Source organism: Mobula birostris, chromosome X, assembly GCF_030028105.1.
Source record: "Mobula birostris isolate sMobBir1 chromosome X, sMobBir1.hap1, whole genome shotgun sequence".
Lineage (NCBI taxonomy): Eukaryota > Metazoa > Chordata > Chondrichthyes > Myliobatiformes > Myliobatidae > Mobula > Mobula birostris.
This window is the reverse complement of record NC_092402.1, coordinates 51,849,123-51,872,169: the sequence shown is the minus strand read 5'-3', so window position 1 is coordinate 51,872,169 and position 23,047 is coordinate 51,849,123. Positions and strand designations below refer to the sequence as shown.

Genomic DNA, 23,047 nt, shown 5'->3' with positions numbered 1-23,047 from the left:
ATCTCAGCCTCTGCCGTTCTAGAGAAAGCACCCAGTGTGTGTCCGTGTTGTCTGTGCATACATGTCTGTGTGTGTGTGTTTGTACGTGTGTAGAGGACTATAGTTATGATTTCTGCATGTGCATATCCATGGGGCTGTGCATCTGGGCCATGCAAATATCTGTGTTGTGTCAGGAGTGGTCTCGGCCTGAGTGCATGTCTGTTGTCTGAGAGTGTCTGTGTGCTGAAGTGCCTGTACTGATGATTGTGTACCTGAGCTGTGCAGGTTTTTAATGGTGCACGTCTCTGCCTCTGCATGCTGGTGTTTGACCCTCTTTCTTTGCCAGTTTATGGGATCTAGTCACCTCTGTCAGCACCGAGGTTTGTCGTCTGTCCCTCAGAACCTCTCCCGAGGAGGTGGTGAGGGGGTAGGACTTGATGCTCTGATGTAGCAGCCTCAATCACGGAAACCAGCCTCCCCTCCATGGACTCTTGTCTACACTTCCTGCTGCCTCAGTAAAGCAGTCAACATAATCAAAGCCCCCACCCACTCCAGCCATGCTCTCTTCTCCCCCTCCCATCGGGCGGAAGATACAAAAGGCTGAAAGCACGTAACACCAGGCTCAAGGACAGATTCTGCCCAACTGTTATCAGACACTTGAATGATTCCTTTATACAATAAAATGGACTCAATCTCATTCTGATCTTGCAGCTTATTGTCTGCTCTGTACTTTCTCTGTAACTGTAACAATTTATTCTGCATTCTGTTATTGCTTTACCTTGTTCTACCTCAGTGCACTGTGTAATGATTTGATCTGAATGAACAATATGCAAGGCAAGCTTTTCACTGTATCAGTAATAAACCAATTCCAGAATACCTGCCATTCCTGCCTGTATCACGTGTGCCTGCTATCCTCCCTTCTGCCCAGACTGTGCCTGTTTGAGAGAGGGGGGCATGGCGGGGAAGGGGTAGTGTGGAGCAACTGGACATCAGCAAGCTGCCCACGACACTCACCCACCCTTGTGCTCTCCCCACAGGCACAGCCGCTGTCTCTCGAAGAGCTGCTGGCAAAGAAGAAGGCAGCAGAAGTGGCGGAGTCCAAGGTAGGAGTCATCCCCCTCCACCCACTTGTTTACAGCTCCTCCGGTTGAGTTCCGAGGGCCTGCCCCACCCACTCCATCCCCTTCCCACCCCTCTCTCTCTCCACCTGAGATTCAGCCCTCCCTGTCCTGCACCCCTGTGCTTTTCCTAAAGCAAAGACGTTGCCAGGACTGAAGAGTGTGAGGCTGGAGATGTTTCTCCTGGAGTGAGGAATGACCCGGTAGCGGTTTATAGACCCGTGACAGGTGTAGAAATGGGGTGGGGGGGTGCTCAGACGTGTGGGACATCACATTCCAGCTGTACAGGGCATGGGCAAGATTGCACTTGAAGTATTGTGGGCAGTTCTGTTCGCTTGATTCGAGGAAGGATGTCAATGAGCTAGAAAAAGTGCAAGGACGATTCACAGAGTCGCACAGCACAGAAACAGGCCTTTCAGCCCAACCGGTTCATGCTGACAAAGATTACCATCCAGGCCAGGCCAGACCCATTTACCCCTGTTTGGCCCATACCCCTCCAAACTTTTCCGTGTATTGTACCTCCCTCAAGCACTTGCTCTGGCAGCTCACTCCATATCCAGACCACCCCTGGGCAGCTCGGACGGTAACACAGCAGTTAGTGTGACACCTCACAGCGATCAATCGGGATTCATTTCTGCCGCTGTCTGTAAGGTGTTTGTGTGTTCTCCGTGTGACCTCGGGGCTTCCTTGGGTGCTCACATTCGGTTAGTGAGATGAGTATGTTGGCGCCAGAAACGTATCGATGCTTGTGGGCTGTCCCAGCACATCCTTGGGCAGTGTGTGTCGTTGATGCAAACGATGCATCTTTCGATGTGCATGTGACAAATAAAACCAATCTTTATTTCTTTGTTTCAAACCATCTGTGTAAAACAAAAAATAAAATTGCCCCTCATCACAAACAAGAGAAAATCTGCAGATGCTGGAAGTCCAAGCAACACACACAAAATGCTGGAGGAACTCAGCAGGCCAGGCAGCATGTATGGAAATGAGAGGTTTAAAAGGGACCTGAGGGGTAATGTGCTCACCATGAGGGCAGTAGGTATGTGGAACGCGCTGCCAGACAAATGTGATGGAGTTGTACCACAATTGCAACGTGTACCAAGATAGATGGACACAATCAGGTCATGTCGTGGAGGCAGGGAGTCTGCAGAAGGACATGGACAGATGAGGAGAATGGGTAAAGAAGTGGCAGATGGAATACAGTGTCGGGAAGTGTACGGTCATCCGCTTTCAGAAGGAATAAAGGCACAGACCATTGTTGAAACAGAGCAAATACAGAAATCAGAGGTGCAAAGGGACTTGGGATCCTTGTGCAAGATTCTCTAAAGTTTAACTTGCAGGTTCAGTCGGTGGTAAGGAAGGACATGTTTGGTATAGCTTTGAGGGCCGAAGGGCCGGTATTGTGCTGTAGAGTTTCTATGAAGGCAAATGCAATGTTAGAGTTCATTTTGAGAGGTCTGGAATATAAAAGTAAGGGGATGTCATGCTGAGGTTTGGTAAGGCACTGGTCAGACCGTACTCGGGGTATTGTGAGCAATGTGAGGAAGGATGTTCTGTCCCAGAGAGGCTCCAGAGGAGTTCTACCAGAACGATCCCTCAGAATGAAAGGGTTAAAGTACGAGGCGTGCTTGATGTCTCTGGGCCTGTACTCGATGGAGTTCAGAAGGATGAAGGAGGGAATCTCATTGAAACCTCCTGGATACTGAAAGGCCTGGAGAGAGTGGATGTGGAGAAGACACCTCCATCGCTGGGAGGGCCCAAGATCCAAGAGCACAGCCTCAGAACGGAGAGGCGTCCCTTTGGAACTGGGAGGAGCAGGAATACCTTCAGACAGAGAGTGGTGATCTGTAGGATTTGTTGCCATGGGGATTGGTAAAGGCCAAGTCATTGGGTGTGTTGAAGGCTGAGATTGATGGGTGAGGGGGTTAAGGGTTATGGAAAGAAGGTGGGAGAATGGTGTTGAGAGAAAAATCAGAAGGGGCAGCAGACTTGATTGGCCAAATGGCCTATATCCACATCTCTATGGTATGGTTAAAAATTAATTTGGACAGGATGCAGTGGGAGTTACCGTGCCTGGGGAGGTAGATTTACAGGGAGAGAATGCCTGGATGGAGGGAGGGTTTCAGGGACAGAGGAATCTGAGGGGGTGGGGTTCAGAGGGAGGTCTGTAGAGGCAGTGGAGGGAGATAAGGAAGGGCTGAATTCCCTTAGCAGGGAGACCAATAAGCAGGGGTCAGGACATCCTCAGGTAGCAAGGAGGTGGGAGATAAAACTGGTCTTCCATTTCCCAGTACAGATATAATGGGCCAAATGGCTTACCTTAACACCAGCCACCCGCTCTCTCCCCTCCCACACACACATTTGAAACACTTCCCCACCCCAGACCTTAAACTCCCGAACACCTGTGGGCTTCAGGATGGCTGGTGGTTTACCCGCGCATCCGGTACTCTCCCCTCACTCTGGACATCGACCCCCACCACACCCGCCTTTCCAGGTGCCCACACGGTCATCCTGGCAGTTTGCCCGCGCATCTGGTACTCTCCCCTCACTCTGGACATCGACCCCCACCACACCCGCCTTTCCAGGTGCCCACATGGTCACTGCCCTCGTTCCTCTGGGTGGTTGGGGTGAGGGGGTGGGTGCTCACCACTGCTCTCAGCCTGACCCCCACTCTCCAACCCATACCCTCTCCCCACAGCCCAAGTTCCTCTCCAAGGCAGAGCGAGAGGCGGAGGCCATGAGAAGACGGCAGCAGGAGGTGGAGGAGCGGCGGAGGGCCCAGGAGGATGAGAGGAAGCTGTTCCAGGAGCTGGGCAGGAAGATGCTGGGTGAGTTATCATCTTCAAGGCCCTCAGTCACTCTTCCCTCCAGCTCCCAGGGTATATTGTTGTTCAGTCTATGCATGGTGCTCCCAGTGTGGGTCTGACCCAGGGAAAGGGAGACGGGAACTGTGCACGCTGCTCCCGGTGTGGGTCTGACCCAGGGATAGGGAGACGGGAACTGTGCACAGTGCTCCCAGTGTGGGTCTGACCCAGGGAGAGGGAGATGGGAACTGTACACAGTGTTCCCGGTGTGGGTCTGACCCAGGGATAGGGAGACGGGAACTGTGCACGGTGCTCCCGGTGTGGGTCTGAACCAGGGATAGGGAGATGGGAACTGTGCACGGTGCTTCCAAAGTGGGTCTGACCCAGGGATAGGGAGATGGGAACTGTGTACAGTGCTCCCGGTGTGGGTCTGACCCAGGGATAGGGAGATGGGACTGTACACGGTTCTCCTGGTGTGGGTCTGACCTAGGGATAGGGAGACAGGAACTGTGCGTGGTGCTCCCAGTGTGGGTCTGACCCAGGGACAGGGAGATGGGAACTGTGCACGGTGCTCCCGCTGTAGGTCTGACCCAGGGATAGGGAGATGGGAACTGTGCACGGTGCTCCCGGTGTGAGTCTGACCCAGGGATAGGGAGACGGGAACTGTGCATGGTGCTTCCAATGTGGGTCTGACCCAGGGATAGGAAGACGGGAACTGTGCACGGTGCTTCCAATGTGGGTGTGACCCAGGGATAGGGAGACGGGAACTGTGCACGGTGCTCCCGGTTTGGGTCTGACCCAGGGATAGGGAGATGGGAACTGTGCACGGTGCTCCCGGTGTGGGTCTGACCCAGGGATAGGGAGATGGGAACTGTGCACGGTGCTCCTGGTGTGGGTCTTACCCAGGGATAGGGGGACGGGAACTGTGCACGGTGCTCCTGGTGTGGGTCTGGTGGGTCTGACCCAGGGATAGGGAGACATGAACTGTGCACGGGTCTGAGGGAGATTCCCTTCTCATCTTTTCACAGAGGACCCCCAGGAGCATGAGAGACGGGAGCGTCGTGAGAGGATGGAGCGGGGGAACCAGGGCAATGATGAGGAAGGTGGGCGCCTGAAGATGCATGAAGAGAAGGACAAGACCAAGGAACTGCAAGCTATCAAGGTCCCGTACACCTCGAATGGGGGGGTCTCAGCAGTCTGGTGGGAAGGGGTAGAGACCTGGGTCTGTGGTGGGTGGGTCTAATGTGGTTTGAACCTCTCTCTGTAAGGGATGGGAACTGTGACTCAGCTGCCATTTGGAACCCAGTGCTCAGGAAAGCGGGAGTGAACTGTGGGACTAGCAAGAAGGACAGCAGAGCAGCAATGGCTGGAGTTTCTGCGAAAAACGAGTGAAGTGCAAGACAGATATGTTCCAAATAAGTAGAAATTTACAAATGGGAGAAGGACACTACTGTGGCTGACAAGTGAAGTCAGAGCCAAAGTAAAAGCAAAAGAGAGGGCATACAAGGAAGCCAGAGGTATTGGGGAGATAGAGGATTGGGAAGCATTTAAAAACTTCCAGAAGGAAACTAATAAGGTCATTAGGAAGGAAACGATGAATTATGAAAGGAAGCTGGTGACTAATATCAAAGAAGATACTTGTATGTTTTTTTTAAGTATATAAAGAGTAAAAGAGAGTTGAGGGTAGATAGACCAATAGAACCAAATGCATATTTTGCATCAGTCTTCATGGTGGAAGATATCTGCAGTATACTGGACATTCAGGAGTGTCAGGGAAGTGAAGTAGGTGCAGTGAAAATTACGACTGAGAAGATGCTTAGGAAGCTTAATGGTCTGAGGGTGGATAAATCTCCTGGACCTGATAGAATGCACCCTCAGGTTCTGAAGGAAGTAGCTGGAGAGATTGCAGAGGCATTAACAATGATCTTTCAAGAATCGATAGATTCTGGCATAGTACCGGATGACTGGAAAATTGCAAATGTTACTCCACTATTTAAGAAGGGTGGGAAGCAGCAGAAAGGACAACTATAGATCTGTTAGCCTGACATCAGTGGTTGGGAAGTTGTTGGAATCAATTATTAGGGATGAGATTACGGAATACCTGGAGGCATATGACAAGATAGGCCAAAGCCAGCATGGTTTCCTGAAAGGAAAATCCTGCCTGACTAACCTACTGCAATTTTTTGAGGAAGTTATAAGCAGGGTAGACAAAGGATATGCAGTGGATGTGGTGTACTTGGATTTTCAGCAGGCCTTTGACAAGGTGCTGCACACGAGGCTGCTTAGCGAGATAAGAGCCCATGGAATTACAGGGAAGTTACTAACATGGGTGAAGCACTGGCTGATTGGCAGAAAATGGAGTGGGAATAAAGGGACCCTATTCTGGCTGGCTGCCAGTTACCAGTAGAGTTCCACACGGGTCAGTGTTGGGACCGCTGCTTTTTATGATGTATGTCAATGATTTGGACTATGGGATTAATGGATTTGAGGCTAAATTTGCCAATGATACAAAGATAGGTGGAGGAGCAGGGAGTGTTGAAGGAAGCAGAGAGACTTATATAGTTTAGGGGAATGAGCAAAGAAGTGGCAAATGAAATACAATGTTGGGAACTGTATGGTCATGCACTTTAGTGGAAGAAATAAATGGGCAGACTATTATTTGGATGGGGAGAGAATTCAAAATGCAGAGATGTAAAGGGACTTGGGAGTCCTTTTGCAGGATACCCTAAAGGTTAACCTGCAGACTGAGTCAGTGTTAAAGAAGGTGAATGTAATGTTGGCATTCATTTCTAGAGGTATAGAATATAAGAGCAGGGATGTGATGTTGAGGCTCTATAAGGCACTCATGAGACCACACTTGGAGTATTGTGTGCAGTTTTGGGCTCCTTATTTCAGAAAGTATATACTGACATTGGAGAGGGTTCAGAGAAGATTCACGAGAATGATTCCAGGAATGAAAGGGTTACTGTATGAGGAACATCTGGCAGCTCTTGGGCTGTATTCCCTGGAGTTCAGGAGAATGAGGGGGGATCTCATAGAAACATTCCAAATGTTAAAAGTCCTGAATAGATTAGATATGGCAAAGTTATTTCCCATGGTAGGGGAGTCTAGGACAAGTGGGCATGACCTCAGGATTGAAGGACGTCCATTGAGAACAGAGATTCCAAGAAATTACTTTAGTCAGAGGGTTGGTAAATCTGTGGAATTTGTTGCTACGATCGGCTGTGGAGGCCAAGTCATTGGGTGTATTTAAGGCAGAGATAGATAAGTTCTTGATTAGCCAGGGCATCAAAGGGTATGGGGAGAAGACAGGGGAGTGGGGATGACTGGAAGAATTGGATCAGCCCATGATTGAATGGCAGAATGGACTCAATGGGCCGAATGGCCTACTTCTACTCCTATATCTTATGGTCTCATGGTCTTATGAATGGGCAGGAGTGGATACGGTCCGGATTGTGGACAGTGGGAGAGAATGGGAAGGGGTGGATAGGGTCTGGATTGCAGACGGTGGGAGTGAATGGGAAAGAATGGATATGGGCCAGATTACAGACGGCAGGATTGAATGGGAAGGGGTGGATAGGGTCTGGATTGCAGACGGTGGGAGAGAATGGGAAGGGGCAGATACAGGCCAGATTGCAGACAGCAGGAGTGATGGGCAGGGGTGGATACGGTCCGGGTTGCGGATGCTGGGAGTGAATGGGAAGGGGCAGATACAGGCCAGATTGCAGACAGCAGGAGTGATGGGCAGGGGTGGATACGGTCCGAGTTGCGGATGCTGGGAGTGAATGGGAAGGGGCAGATACAGGCCAGATTGTGGATGGCGAAAGTGGATGGGCAGGGGTGGACATGGTCCAGATTGTGGACAGTGGGATTGAATGGGAAGGGGCGGACGTAGTCTGGATCAACGGATGGGGGGAATGAAGGGGAAGGGTGGATGCAGTCTGGTTTGTGGACAATGGGAAAGGTTGGAAACAAGCTTGATTGTGTTAGGTGGGAGTGAATGGGCGGGGGTGGATACGGGCCGGATTGCGGATGGTTGGTGGGAATGGGATGGGGTGGATACTGGCTAGATTGCGGACAGTGTGAGTGAAGGAGAATTGGTGGATACGGACCAGATTACAGACAGCGTGTGTGAACGGGAAGGGGTGGACACGGGCTGGATTGCGGACGATGGGAGGTGAAGAAGTTTGTAGGTGAGTGGGTCGAGAATGAGAGTTGGGAGGGATTGTATGAAAGTAAGATGAAGGAGTCTGAGGGAGAGGAGAGTGTCGGAGTGGCAGAGTGTGATGGAGTTGGGGAGACTGAGAGGGAGGGTGGATAGTGTCAAGGGTGAGAGATTGAGGAGGGAGAGTGTGGGGGAGGGATAGAGTATGAGGGTGGGGGTGAGTTTGAGTGGGAGAACGTGAGGGAGAGCAGAGTGAAGGAGAGCGTGGAATTGGGGGAGGGGGAAGACTGGGGATTAAGCGAGAGAGCAGGAGGCAAGGTCGAGATGGAAATGGGGCTGGAGAAGATATTGGGAAAAACTCATGAATAGAACACTTAACGCTCAAAGGCATTGCCTGAACTTTATTGTGCAAATATATTTGCCAAAATGCATAAATGCCCGCAATAAACTGCACAAGCAATATCCAATCTTGTCCTGAGGAGATCCAATTATTTACATCAAAGCCACAGAGAGCAAACGGCAGACGGTCCCAGCACAGCTTAAACAAACACAGTGAGGGTGTCATCATCTCCTCCTCCCTCCTGAGGGTGGATTTGTCCTGTGCGAGGAGGGTGACGTTGGAGAGGGGTATCACGGGGATTTGCCCTCCTCGCCAAAGATGGCATCACACTCCAGAAGCACCAGCTCGACGATCTGGTTGTGGTAAACCATCAGGAAGGGCATACCCAGGGCCTCCCTCTCTGATCTCAGCAGCGTGGGTCCAAACACGATGGAGAGGCTCTGAGCTGTCATCCGGTTCCATTGGGTGTGCTCGACCACTCTGAGGGATCGAAGGGGTGGAGAGAGGGAGGAAGTGAGCAGGTAGACAGGGAGGGATTGGGTAGAGAGGGAGGGAGAGGTACAGATAGAGAAGGAGGAAGAGGGAGGGGAAGAGAGGGGCAAAAGAGTAAAGAGAGAGAGGAAGGGGAGAGAGTGAAAGAGAGGGAAAGGGAATGTGGGTGAGAGAGAGGAGTTTGTGAGGGAGGCAGAGAGAGAATGGGTTTGAGGGACAGATGGTGGGATAGTGGGTGAGAGAAGTGTACAGAGAGACATACGGCAGATGGGAAAGAGTGGGGAGAGAGAAGAGAAAGGGAAGAGTGAGGAAAAGAAAAGAAAGAGTGGTAGGAAAGAGTAAGATGGGGAGAAAGTGGAGTGATAGGGGAAGGGGAGAAACAGGTATGGGGAAAGAAATGGAGAGTTGGGGGTGAGAGGCAGGGAGAGGAAAGAGGGGGAGAGGGTGGGAAAATAAGGAGAGATGTTGTCAGTACGAGCAAGGCAACATACAGTAATTCTTGACAGCAGAGGAATTGGATTTCACATTATTATCACACACAAAACAATGGAGGAACTCAGCATGTCAGGCAGCATCTATGGAGAGGAATAAATGGTCAATGTTTCAGGTCCAGATGCTTCATCAGGACAGGAAGGGAAGGGGGCAGAAGCCAGAATAAGAAGGTCGGGGGAGGGTGAGGAGTACAAGTTGGCAGGTGATAGGTGAGACTTATACACTGTTCATAAAAGGTCAGGTCATTACACAGTGTATTGAGGTTGAACAAGATAACACAATCAAAAAAAAATGACTATGACAATAACAGAATGCAGAATAAAGTATAACAGTTAGAGAGAAAGGACAGACCATGCAGAAACTAAGGTGCTAGATGATAACAAGGTAGACTATGAGTTCAAGAGTCCATCTTATCGTACATCTTAATGCCCTCGCTACAGATTACAGTGTTTTATCACAGTGTTGTTGTACTTTTTTTTCCAAAAACAGAGGGGAACTGAAGGGAAATCTCCTTAGGAGCCAGCCCCATGCAACGCGAACAGACTGGGTTGAGGAGACCTTACATGGGAGGCCCTCGACCTTTATATCAGAAACCTGGGCTGGAGATTGTTCCACTGGGTGGTACCAGGAAGGAGACTGAGACGTTAGTGACATAGTGTCATAACAACAACCTTTTCCTCAACATCAACAAAACAAATAAGCTAGCCATTGACTTCAGAAAGGGACCGGTGGGAGGAGTGCGCAGGGTGAGCGTGGGCGTTGGGGTGTCCACATTCTCCGAACGACATCAACGGTGTTCAGGTTGGGAGCTTCAAGTTGCTAGGAGAGAATGCCATCAAGAAATGCGGAGGGAAATTCACTATATGTCTGACCTGGGAGTATGTCATGGGACAGTGTGGAGGGAGATTCATTCTGTGTCTGACCCTGGGAATGTGTGATGGGACAGTGTGGAGGGAGATTCTCTCTGTGTCTGACCCGGGGAGTCTGTGATGGGATGGTGTGGAGAGAGATTCACACTGTGTCTGACCCCGGGAGTGTGTGATGCGAAAGTGTGGAGGGAGATTCACTCTGTGTCTGACCCTAGGAGTGTGTGATGGGACAGTGTGGAGGGAAATTCGCTCTGTGTCTGACCCTGGGAGTGTGTGATGGGACGGTGTGGAGAGAGATTCGCTCTGTCTCTGACCCTGGGAGTGTGTGATGGGACAGTGAGGAGGGAGATTCACTCTGTGTCTGACCCCGGGGGTGTATGATGGGACAGTGAGGAGGGAGATTCACTCTGTGTCTGACGCTGGGAGTGTGTGATGGGACACTGAGGAGGGTGATTCACTCTGTGTCTGACCCTGGGAGTGTGTGATGGGATAGAGTGGAGGGAGATTCAGTCTGTGTCTGACCCTGGGAGTGTGTGATTGGACAGAGTGGATGGAGATTCACTCTGTGTGTGACCCCAGGAGTGTGTGATGGGACAGTGTGGAGGGAGATCCACTCTGTATCTGACCCCGGGGGTGTATGATGGGACAGTGTGCAGGGAGATTTACTCTGTGCCTGACCCCAGGAGTGTGTGATGGAACAGTATGGTGGGAGATTCACTCTGTGTCTGACCTTGGGAGTGTGTGATGGGACAGTGTGGAGGGAGATGCACTCTTTGTCTGATCCTGGGAGTGTGTGATGGGAGAGTGTGGAGGGAGATTCACTCTGTGACTGACCCTGGGAGTGTGTGATGGGACAGTGTGGTGGGAGATTCACTCTGTGTCTGACCCTGGGAGTGTGTGATCGGACAGTAAGGAGGGAGATTCACTCTGTGTCTGACCCTGGGAGTGTTTGATGGGACAGAGTGGAGGGAGATTCAGTCTGTGTCTGACCCTGGGAGTGTGTGATGGGACAGAGTCGAGGGAGATTCAGTCTGTCTCTGACCCCAGGAGTGTGTGATGGGACAGTGTGCAGGGAGATTTACTCTGTGCCTGACCCCAGGAGTCTGTGATGGAACAGTATGGTGGGAGATTCACTCTGTATCTGACCCCAGGAGTGTGTGATGGGACCGTGTGGAGGGAGATTCACTCTGTGTCTGACCCGGGAGTGTGTGAAGCGACAGTGTGGTTGGAGATTCCCTCTGTGTCTGGCCCTGGGAGTGTGTGATGGGACAGTGTGGAGGGAGATTCACTCTGTCTCTGACCCTGGGCGTGTGTGATGGGACAGTGTGGAAGGAGATTCACTCTGTGTCTGACCCTGGGAGTGTGTGATGGGACAGTGTGGAGGGACATTCACTCTGTGTCTGACTCTGGGAGTGTGTGATGGGACAGTGAGGAGGGATATTGACTCTGTGTCTGTCTCTGGGAGTGACTGATGGGACAGTCTGGAGGGAGATTCACTCTGTGTCTGACCCCAGGAGTGTGTGATGGGACAGTCTGGAGGTAGATCCACTCTGTATCTGATCCCGGGGGTGTATGATGGGACAGTGTGGAAGGAGATTCACTCTGTGTCTGACCCTGGCAGTGTGTGATGGGACAGTGTGGAGGGAAATTCGCTTTGTATCTGACCCTGGGAGTGTGTGATGGGACGGTGTGGAGAGAGATTCGCTCTGTGTCTGACCCTGGGAGTCTGTGATGGGACAGTGTGGAGGGAGATTCTCTCTGTGTCTGACCCGGGGAGTGTGTGATGGGATGGTGTGGAGAGAGATTCACACTGTGTCTGACCCGGGAGTGTGTGATGGGAAAGTGTGGAGGGAGATTCACTCTGTGTCTGACCCTGGGAGTGTGTCATGGGACAGTGTGGAGGGAAATTCGCTCTGTGTCTGACCCTGGGAGTGTGTGATGGGACGGTGTGGAGAGAGATTCGCTCTGTCTCTGACCCTGGGAGTGTGTGATGGGACAGTGAGGAGGGAGATTCACTCTGTGTCTGACCCCGGGGGTGTATGATGTGACAGTGAGGAGGGAGATTCACTCTGTGTCTGACCCTGGGAGTGTGTGATGGGATAGAGTGGAGGGAGATTCAGTCTGTGTCTGACCCTGGGAGTGTGTGATTGGACAGAGTGGATGGAGATTCAGTCTGTGTCTGACCCCAGGAGTGTGTGATGGGACAGTGTGCAGGGAGATTTACTCTGTGCCTGACCCCAGGAGTGTGTGATGGGACCGTGTGGAGGGAGATTCACTCTGTGTCTGACCCGGGAGTGTGTGAAGCGACAGTGTGGTTGGAGATTCCTTCTGTGTCTGACCCTGGGCGTGTGTGATGGGACAGTGTGGAGGGATATTGAATCTGAGTCTGACTCTGGGAGTGACTGATGGGACAGTCTGGAGGGAGATTCACTCTGTGTCTGATCCCGGGAGTCTGTCATGGGACAGTGTGGAGGGAGTTTCACTCTGTTTCTGACCCCGGGGGTGTCTGATGGGACAGTGTGGAGGGAGATTCACTCTGTGTCTGACCCTGGGAGTGTGTGATGCGACAGTGTGGAGGGAAATTCACTCTGTGTCTGACTCTGGGAGTGTGTGATGGGACAGTGAGGAGGGATATTGACTCTGTGTCTGACTCTGGGAGTGACTGATGGGACAGTCTGGAGGGAGATTCACTCTGTGTCTGATCCCGGGAGTCTGTGATGGGACAGAGTGGAGGGAGTTTCACTCTGTTTCTGACCCCGGGGGTGTCTGATGGGACAGTGTGGAGGGAGATTCACTCTGTGTCTGACCCTGGGAGTGTGTGATGCGACAGTGTGGAGGGAAATTCGCTCTGTGTCTGACCCTGGGAGTGTGTGATGGGACGGTGTGGAGAGAGATTCGCTCTGTGTCTGACCCTGGGCGTCTGTGATGGGACAGTGTGGAGGAAGATTCATTCTGTGTCTGACCCTGGGAGTGTGTGATGGGACAGTGTGGAGGGAGATTCACTCTGTGTCTGACCGTGGGAGTGTGTGATGGGACAGTGTGGAGGTAGATCCACTCTGTATCTGATCCCGGGGGTGTATGATGGGACAGTGTGGAAGGAGATTCACTCTGTGTCTGACCCTGGGAGTGTGTGATGGGACAGTGTGGAGGGAAATTCGCTTTGTATCTGACCCTGGGAGTGTGTGATGGGACGGTGTGGAGAGAGATTCGCTCTGTGTCTGACCCTGGGAGTCTGTGATGGGACAGTGTGGAGGGAGATTCTCTCTGTGTCTGACCCGGGGAGTGTGTGATGGGATGGTGTGGAGAGAGATTCACACTGTGTCTGACCCGGGAGTGTGTGATGGGAAAGTGTGGAGGGAGATTCACTCTGTGTCTGACCCTGGGAGTGTGTCATGGGACAGTGTGGAGGGAAATTCGCTCTGTGTCTGACCCTGGGAGTGTGTGATGGGACGGTGTGGAGAGAGATTCGCTCTGTCTCTGACCCTGGGAGTGTGTGATGGGACAGTGAGGAGGGAGATTCACTCTGTGTCTGACCCCGGGGGTGTATGATGTGACAGTGAGGAGGGAGATTCACTCTGTGTCTGACCCTGGGAGTGTGTGATGGGATAGAGCGGAGGGAGATTCAGTCTGTGTCTGACCCTGGGAGTGTGTGATTGGACAGAGTGGATGGAGATTCAGTATGTGTCTGACCCCAGGAGTGTGTGATGGGACAGTGTGCAGGGAGATTTACTCTGTGCCTGACCCCAGGAGTGTGTGATGGGACCGTGTGGAGGGAGATTCACTCTGTGTCTGACCCGGGAGTGTGTGAAGCGACAGTGTGGTTGGAGATTCCTTCTGTGTCTGACCCTGGGCGTGTGTGATGGGACAGTGTGGAAGGAGATTCACTCTGTGTCTGACCCTGGGAGTGTGTGATGGGACAGTGTGGAGGGATATTGAATCTGTGTCTGACTCTGGGAGTGACTGATGGGACAGTCTGGAGGGAGATTCACTCTGTGTCTGATCCCGGGAGTCTGTCATGGGACAGTGTGGAGGGAGTTTCACTCTGTTTCTGACCCCGGGGGTGTCTGATGGGACAGTGTGGAGGGAGATTCACTCTGTGTCTGACCCTGGGAGTGTGTGATGCGACAGTGTGGAGGGAAATTCACTCTGTGTCTGACTCTGGGAGTGTGTGATGGGACAGTGAGGAGGGATATTGACTCTGTGTCTGACTCTGGGAGTGACTGATGGGACAGTCTGGAGGGAGATTCACTCTGTGTCTGATCCCGGGAGTCTGTGATGGGACAGAGTGGAGGGAGTTTCACTCTGTTTCTGACCCCGGGGGTGTCTGATGGGACAGTGTGGAGGGAGATTCACTCTGTTTCTGACCCTGGGAGTGTGTGATGCGACAGTGTGGAGGGAAATTCGCTCTGTGTCTGACCCTGGGAGTGTGTGATGGGACGGTGTGGAGAGAGATTCGCTCTGTGTCTGACCCTGGGCGTCTGTGATGGGACAGTGTGGAGGAAGATTCATTCTGTGTCTGACCCTGGGAGTGTGTGATGGGACAGTGTAGAGGGAGATTCACTCTGTGTCTGACCGTGGGAGTGTGTGATGGGATGGTGTGGAGAGAGATTCACTCTGTGTCTGACCCTGGGAGTCTGTGATGGGATAGTATGGAGGGAGATTCACTCTGTGGCTAACCCTGTGGGTGTGTGATGGGACACTGTGGAGGGAGATTCACTCTGTGTCTGACCCTGGGAGAGCGTGATGGGACAGAGTGGAGGGAGTTTCACTCTGTGTCTGACCCCGGGGCTGTGTGATAGGATAGTATGTAGGGAGATTCACTCTGTGTCTGACCCTGGGAGTGTGTGATCGGACAGTGAGGAGGGAGATTCACTCTGTGTCTGACCCTGGGAGTGTTTGATGGGACAGAGTGGAGGGAGATTCAGTCTGTGTCTGACCCTGGGAGTGTTTGATGGGACAGAGTCGAGGGAGATTCAGTCTGTGCCTCACCCCGGAGGTGTGTGATGTGACAGTGTGGAGGGAGGTTTACACTGTGCCTGACCCGAGGAGTGTGTGATGGGACAGACTGGAGGGAGATTTACTCTTTGTCTGATCCTGGGAGTGTGTGATGGGAGAGTGTGGAGGGAGATTCACTCTGTGACTGACCCTGGGAGTGTGTGATGGCACAGTGTGGTGGGAGATTCACTCTGTGTCTGACCCTGGGAGTGTGTGATTGGACAGAGTGGATGCAGATTCACTCTGTGTCTGACCCCAGGAGTGTGTGATGGGACAGTGTGGAGGGAGATCCACTCTGTATCTGACCCCGGGGGTGTATGATGGGACAGTATGGAAGGAGATTCACTCTGTGTCTGACCCTGGGAGTGTGTGATGGGACAGTGTGGAGGGAAATTCGCTTTGTATCTGACCCTGGGAGTGTGTGATGGGACGGTGTGGAGAGAGATTCACACTGTGTCTGACCCCGGGAGTGTGTGATGGGAAAGTGTGGAGGGAGATTCACTCTGTGTCTGACCCTGGGAGTGTGTGATGGGACGGTGTGGAGAGAGATTCGCTCTGTCTCTGACCCTGGGAGTGTGTGATGGGACAGTGAGGAGGGAGATTCACTCTGTGTCTGACCCCGGGGGTGTATGATGGGACAGTGAGGAGGGAGATTCACTCTGTGTCTGACGCTGGGAGTGTGTGATGGGACAGTGAGGAGGGTGATTCACTCTGTGTCTGACCCTGGGAGTGTGTGATGGGATAGACTGGAGGGAGATTCAGTCTGTGTCTGACCCTGGGAGTGTGTGATTGGACAGAGTGGGTGGAGATTCACTCTGTGTCTGACCCCAGGAGTGTGTGATGGGACAGTGTGGAGGGAGATCCACTCTGTATCTGACCCCAGGGGTGTATGATGGGACAGTGTGGAGGAAGATTCACTCTGTGTCTGACCCGGGAGTGTGTGATGGGACAGTGAGGAGGGTGATTCACTCTGTGTCTGACCCTGGGAGTGTGTGATGGGACAGAGTCGAGGGAGATTCAGTCTGTGTCTGACCCCAGGAGTGTGTGATCAGACAGTGTGCAGGGAGATTTACTCTGTGCCTGACCCCAAGAGTGTGTGATGGAACAGTATGGTGGGAGATTCACTCTGTGTCTGACCTTGGGAGTGTGTGATGGGACAGTGTGGAGGGAGATTCACTCTGTCTCTGACTCTGGGCGTGTGTGATGGGACAGTGTGGAAGGAGATTCACTCTGTGTCTGACCCTGGGAGAGTGTGATGGGACAGAGTGGAGGGAGTTTCACTCTGTGTCTGACCCCGGGGCTGTGTGATAGGATAGTATGTAGGGAGATTCACTCTGTGTCTGACCCTGGGAGTGTTTGATGGGACAGAGTGGAGGGAGATTCAGTCTCTGTCTGACCCCGGGAGTGTGTGATGGGACAGAGTCGAGGGAGATTCAGTCTGTGTCTGACCCCAGGAGTGTGTGATGGGACAGTGTGCAGGGAGATTTACTCTGTGCCTGACCCCAGGAGTGTGTGATGAAACAGTATGGTGGGAGATTCACTCTGTGTCTGACCCCAGGAGTGTGTGATGGGACCGTGTGGAGGGAGATTCACTCTGTGTCTGACTCGGGAGTCTGTGAAGCGACAGTGTGGTTGGAGATTCCCTCTGTCTCTGGCCCTGGGAGTGTGTGATGGGACAGTGTGGAGGGAGATTCACTCTGTCTCTGACCCTGGGCGTGTGTGATGGGACAGTGTGGAAGGAGATTCACTCTGTGTCTGACCCTGGGAGTGTGTGATGGGACAGTGTGGAGGGACATTCACTCTGTGTCTGACTCTGGGAGTGACTGATGGGACAGTCTGGAGGGATATTGACTCTGTGTCTGATCCCGGGAGTGTGTGATGGGACAGTGAGGAGGGAGATTCACTCTGTGCCTTACCCCGGAGGTGTGTGATGTGACAGTGTTGAGGGAGGTTTACTCTGTGCCTCACCCGAGGAGTGTGTGATGGGACAGATTGGAGGGAGATTCACTCTGTATCTGACCCCGGGAGTGTGTGATGGGACAGTATGGAGGGAGATTTACTCTTTGTCTGATCCTGGGAGTGTGTGATGGGACAGTGTGGAGGGAGATTCACTCTGTGACTGACCCTGGGAGTGTGTGATGCGACGGTGTGGAGAGAGATTCGCTCTGTGTATGACCCTGGGAGTTTCTGATGGGACACTGTGGAGGGAGATTCCCTCTGTGTCTGACCCTGGGAGTGTGTGATGGGACAGTGAGGAGGGAGATTCACTCTGTGTCTGACCCTGGGAGTGTGTGATGGGACAGAGTGGATGGAGATTCACTCTGTGTCTGACCCCAGGAGTGTGTGATGGGACAGTGTGGAGGGAGATCCACTCTGTATCTGACCCCTGGGGTGTATGATGGGACAGTGTGGAGGGAGATTCACTCTGTGTCTGACCCTGGGAGTGTGTGATGGGACAGTGTGGAGGGACATTCACTCTGTGTCTGACTCTAGGAGTGTGTGATGGTACAGTGTGGAGGGATATTGACTCTGTGTCTGATCCCGGGAGTGTGTGATGGGACAGTGTGGAGGGAGATTCACTCTGTGTCTGACCCTGGGAGAGCGTGATGGGACAGAGTGGAGGGAGTTTCACTCTGTGTCTGACCCCGGGGCTGTGTGATAGGATAGTATGTAGGGAGATTCACTCTGTGTCTGACCCTGGGAGTGTGTGATCGGACAGTGAGGAGGGAGATTCACTCTGTGTCTGACCCTGGGAGTGTTTGATGGGACAGAGTGGAGGGAGATTCAGTCTGTGTCTGACCCTGGGAGTGTTTGATGGGACAGAGTCGAGGGAGATTCAGTCTGTGCCTCACCCCGGAGGTGTGTGATGTGACAGTGTGGAGGGAGGTTTACACTGTGCCTGACCCGAGGAGTGTGTGATGGGACAGACTGGAGGGAGATTTACTCTTTGTCTGATCCTGGGAGTGTGTGATGGGAGAGTGTGGAGGGAGATTCACTCTGTGACTGACCCTGGGAGTGTGTGATGGCACAGTGTGGTGGGAGATTCACTCTGTGTCTGACCCTGGGAGTGTGTGATGGGACCGTGTGGAGGGAGATTCACTCTGTGTCTGACTCGGGAGTCTGTGAAGCGACAGTGTGGTTGGAGATTCCCTCTGTCTCTGGCCCTGGGAGTGTGTGATGGGACAGTGTGGAGGGAGATTCACTCTGTCTCTGACCCTGGGCGTGTGTGATGGGACAGTGTGGAAGGAGATTCACTCTGTGTCTGACCCTGGGAGTGTGTGATGGGACAGTGTGGAGGGACATTCACTCTGTGTCTGACTCTGGGAGTGACTGATGGGACAGTCTGGAGGGATATTGACTCTGTGTCTGATCCCGGGAGTGTGTGATGGGACAGTGAGGAGGGAGATTCACTCTGTGCCTTACCCCGGAGGTGTGTGATGTGACAGTGTTGAGGGAGGTTTACTCTGTGCCTCACCCGAGGAGTGTGTGATGGGACAGATTGGAGGGAGATTCACTCTGTATCTGACCCCGGGAGTGTGTGATGGGACAGTATGGAGGGAGATTTACTCTTTGTCTGATCCTGGGAGTGTGTGATGGGACAGTGTGGAGGGAGATTCACTCTGTGACTGACCCTGGGAGTGTGTGATGCGACGGTGTGGAGAGAGATTCGCTCTGTGTATGACCCTGGGAGTTTCTGATGGGACACTGTGGAGGGAGATTCCCTCTGTGTCTGACCCTGGGAGTGTGTGATGGGACAGTGAGGAGGGAGATTCACTCTGTGTCTGACCCTGGGAGTGTGTGATGGGACAGAGTGGATGGAGATTCACTCTGTGTCTGACCCCAGGAGTGTGTGATGGGACAGTGTGGAGGGAGATCCACTCTGTATCTGACCCCTGGGGTGTATGATGGGACAGTGTGGAGGGAGATTCACTCTGTGTCTGACCCTGGGAGTGTGTGATGGGACAGTGTGGAGGGACATTCACTCTGTGTCTGACTCTAGGAGTGTGTGATGGTACAGTGTGGAGGGATATTGACTCTGTGTCTGATCCCGGGAGTGTGTGATGGGACAGTGTGGAGGGAGATTCACTCTGTATCTGACCCCGGGAGTGTGTGATGGGACAGTATGGAGGGAGATTTACTCTTTGTCTGATCCTGGGAGTGTGTGATGGGACAGTGTGGAGGGAGATTCACTCTGTGACTGACCCTGGGAGTGTGTGATGCGACGGTGTGGAGAGAGATTCGCTCTGTGTATGACCCTGGGAGTTTCTGATGGGACACTGTGGAGGGAGATTCCCTCTGTGTCTGACCCTGGGAGTGTGTGATGGGACAGTGAGGAGGGAGATTCACTCTGTGTCTGACCCTGGGAGTGTGTGATGGGACAGAGTGGATGGAGATTCACTCTGTGTCTGACCCCAGGAGTGTGTGATGGGACAGTGTGGAGGGAGATCCACTCTGTATCTGACCCCTGGGGTGTATGATGGGACAGTGTGGAGGGAGATTCACTCTGTGTCTGACCCTGGGAGTGTGTGATGGGACAGTGTGGAGGGACATTCACTCTGTGTCTGACTCTAGGAGTGTGTGATGGTACAGTGTGGAGGGATATTGACTCTGTGTCTGATCCCGGGAGTGTGTGATGGGACAGTGTGGAGGGAGATTCACTCTGTGTCTGACCCTGGGAGAGCGTGATGGGACAGAGTGGAGGGAGTTTCACTCTGTGTCTGACCCCGGGGCTGTGTGATAGGATAGTATGTAGGGAGATTCACTCTGTGTCTGACCCTGGGAGTGTGTGATGGGACAGTGTGGAGGGACATTCACTCTGTGTCTGACTCTAGGAGTGTGTGATGGTACAGTGTGGAGGGATATTGACTCTGTGTCTGATCCCGGGAGTGTGTGATGGGACAGTGAGGAGGGAGCTTTACTCTGTGTCTGACCCCAGGAATGTGTGATGGGACAGTGTGGAGGGACATTCACTCTGTGTCTGACTCTGGGAGTGTGTGATGGGACAGTGAGGAGGGATATTGAGTCTGTGTCTGTCTCTGGGAGTGACTGATGGGACAGTCTGGAGGGAGATTCACTGTGTCTGATCCCGGGAGTCTGTGATGGGACAGTGAGGAGGGAGATTCACTCTGTGTCTGACCCTGGGAGTATGTGATGGGAGAGTGTGGAGGGAGATTCACTCTGTGACTGACCCTGGGAGCGTGTGATTGGACAGAGTGGATGCAGATTCACTCTGTGTCTGACCCCAGGAGTGTGTGATGGGACAGTGTGGAGGTAGATCCACTCTGTATCTGATCCCGGGGGTGTATGATGGGAAAGTGTGGAGGGAGATTCACTCTGTGTCTGACCCTGGGAGTGTGTCATGGGACAGTGTGGAGGGAAATTCGCTCTGTGTCTGACCCTGGGAGTGTGTGATGGGACGGTGTGGAGAGAGATTCGCTCTGTCTCTGACCCTGGGAGTGTGTGATGGGACAGTGAGGAGGGAGATTCACTCTGTGTCTGACCCCGGGGGTGTATGATGGGACAGTGAGGAGGGAGATTCACTCTGTGTCTGACCCTGGGAGTGTGTGATGGGATAGAGTGGAGGGAGATTCAGTCTGTGTCTGACCCTGGGAGTGTGTGATTGGACAGAGTGGATGGAGATTCACTCTGTGTCTGACCCCGGGGGTGTATGATGGGACAGTGTGGAGGAAGATTCACTCTGTGTCTGACCCGGGAGTGTGTGATGGGACAGTGAGGACGGTGATTCACTCTGTGTCTGACCCTGGGAGTGTGTGATGGGACAGAGTCGAGGGAGATTCAGTCTGTGTCTGACCCCAGGAGTGTGTGATGGGACAGTGTGCAGGGAGATTTACTCTGTGCCTGACCCCAGGAGTGTGTGATGGAACAGTATGGTGGGAGATTCACTCTGTGTCTGACCCCAGGAGTGTGTGATGGGACCGTGTGGAGGGAGATTCACTCTGTGTCTGACCCGGGAGTGTGTGAAGCGACAGTGTGGTTGGAGATTCCTTCTGTGTCTGGCCCTGGGAGTGTGTGATGGGACAGTGTGGAGGGAGATTCACTCTGTCTCTGACCCTGGGCGTGTGTGATGGGACAGTGTGGAAGGAGATTCACTCTGTGTCTGACCCTGGGAGTGTGTGATGGGACAGTGTGGAAGGACATTCACTCTGTGTCTGACTCTGGGAGTGTGTGATGGGACAGTTAGGAGGGATATTGAATCTGTGTCTGACTCTGGGAGTGACTGATGGGACAGTCTAGAGGGAGATTCACTCTGTGTCTGATCCCGGGAGTCTGTCATGGAACAGTGTGGAGGGAGTTTCACTCTGTTTCTGACCCCGGGGGTGTCTGATGGGACAGTGCGGAGGGAGATTCACTCTGTGTCTGACCCTGGGAGTGTGTGATGCGACAGTGTGGAGGGAAATTCGCTCTGTGTCTGAACCTGGGAGTGTGTGATGGGACGGTGTGGAGAGAGATTCGCTCTGTGTCTGACCCTGGGCGTCTGTGATGGGACAGTGTGGAGGAAGATTCACTCTGTGGCTAACCCTGTGGGTGTGTGATGGGACACTGTGGAGGGAGATTCACTCTGTGTCTGACCCTGGGAGAGTGTGATGGGACAGAGTGGAGGGAGTTTCACTCTGTGTCTGACCCCGGGGCTGTGTGATAGGATAGTATGTAGGGAGATTCACTCTGTGTCTGACCCTGGGAGTGTGTGATCGGACAGTGAGGAGGGAGATTCACTCTGTGTCTGACCCTGGGAGTGTTTGATGGGACAGAGTGGAGGGAGATTCAGTCTGTGTCTGACCCTGGGAGTGTGTGATGGGACAGAGTCGAGGGAGATTCAGTCTGTGCCTTACCCCGGAGGTGTGTGATGTGACAGTGTGGAGGGAGGTTTACTCTGTGCCTGACCCGAGGAGTGTGTGATGGGACAGACTGGAGGGAGATTTACTCTTTGTCTGATCCTGGGAGTGTGTGATGGGAGAGTGTGGAGGGAGATTCACTCTGTGACTGACCCTGGGAGTGTGTGATGGGACAGTGTGGTGGGAGATTCACTCTGTGTCTGACCCTGGGAGTGTGTGATTGGACAGAGTGGATGCAGATTCACTCTGTGTCTGACCCCAGGAGTGTGTGATGGGACAGTGTGGAGGGAGATCCACTCTGTATCTGACCCCGGGGGTGTATGATGGGACAGTGTGGAAGGAGATTCACTCTGTGTCTGACCCTGGGAGTGTGTGATGGGACAGTGTGGAGGGAAATTCGCTTTGTATCTGACCCTGGGAGTGTGTGATGGGACGGTGTGGAGAGAGATTCGCTCTGTGTCTAACCCTGGGAGTCTGTGATGGGACAGTGTGGAGGGAGATACACTCTGTGTCTCACCCTGGGAGTGTGTGATGGGACAGTGTGGAGGGAGATTCTCTCTGTTTTTGACCCGGGGAGTGTGTGATGGGATGGTGTGGAGAGAGATTCACACTGTGTCTGACCCCGGGAGTGTGTGATGGGAAAGTGTGGAGGGAGATTCACTCTGTGTCTGACCCTGGGAGTGTGTGATGGGACGGTGTGGAGAGAGATTCGCTCTGTCTCTGACCCTGGGAGTGTGTGATGGGACAGTGAGGAGGGAGATTCACTCTGTGTCTGACCCCGGGGGTGTATGATGGGACAGTGAGGAGGGAGATTCACTCTGTGTCTGACGCTGGGAGTGTGTGATGGGACAGTGAGGAGGGTGATTCACTCTGTGTCTGACCCTGGGAGTGTGTGATGGGATAGAGTGGAGGGAGATTCAGTCTGTGTCTGACCCTGGG

General features: G+C 52.9%; 1 protein-coding gene across 1 annotated transcript in view; it reads right to left on the bottom strand.

Annotated features, from left to right (window-relative positions):
* Positions 1–8,440: 8,440 nt before the first annotated feature.
* LOC140191509 (rho GTPase-activating protein 15-like) overlaps positions 8,441–23,047 on the bottom strand; it is a 175,543-nt gene continuing 160,936 nt past the window's right edge. The window contains exon 11 of the mRNA XM_072248961.1: positions 8,441–8,886. Within this exon, the coding sequence (XP_072105062.1) occupies positions 8,697–8,886 (190 nt within the window). The 3' untranslated portion in view covers positions 8,441–8,696. The remainder of the gene's footprint in view (positions 8,887–23,047) is intronic.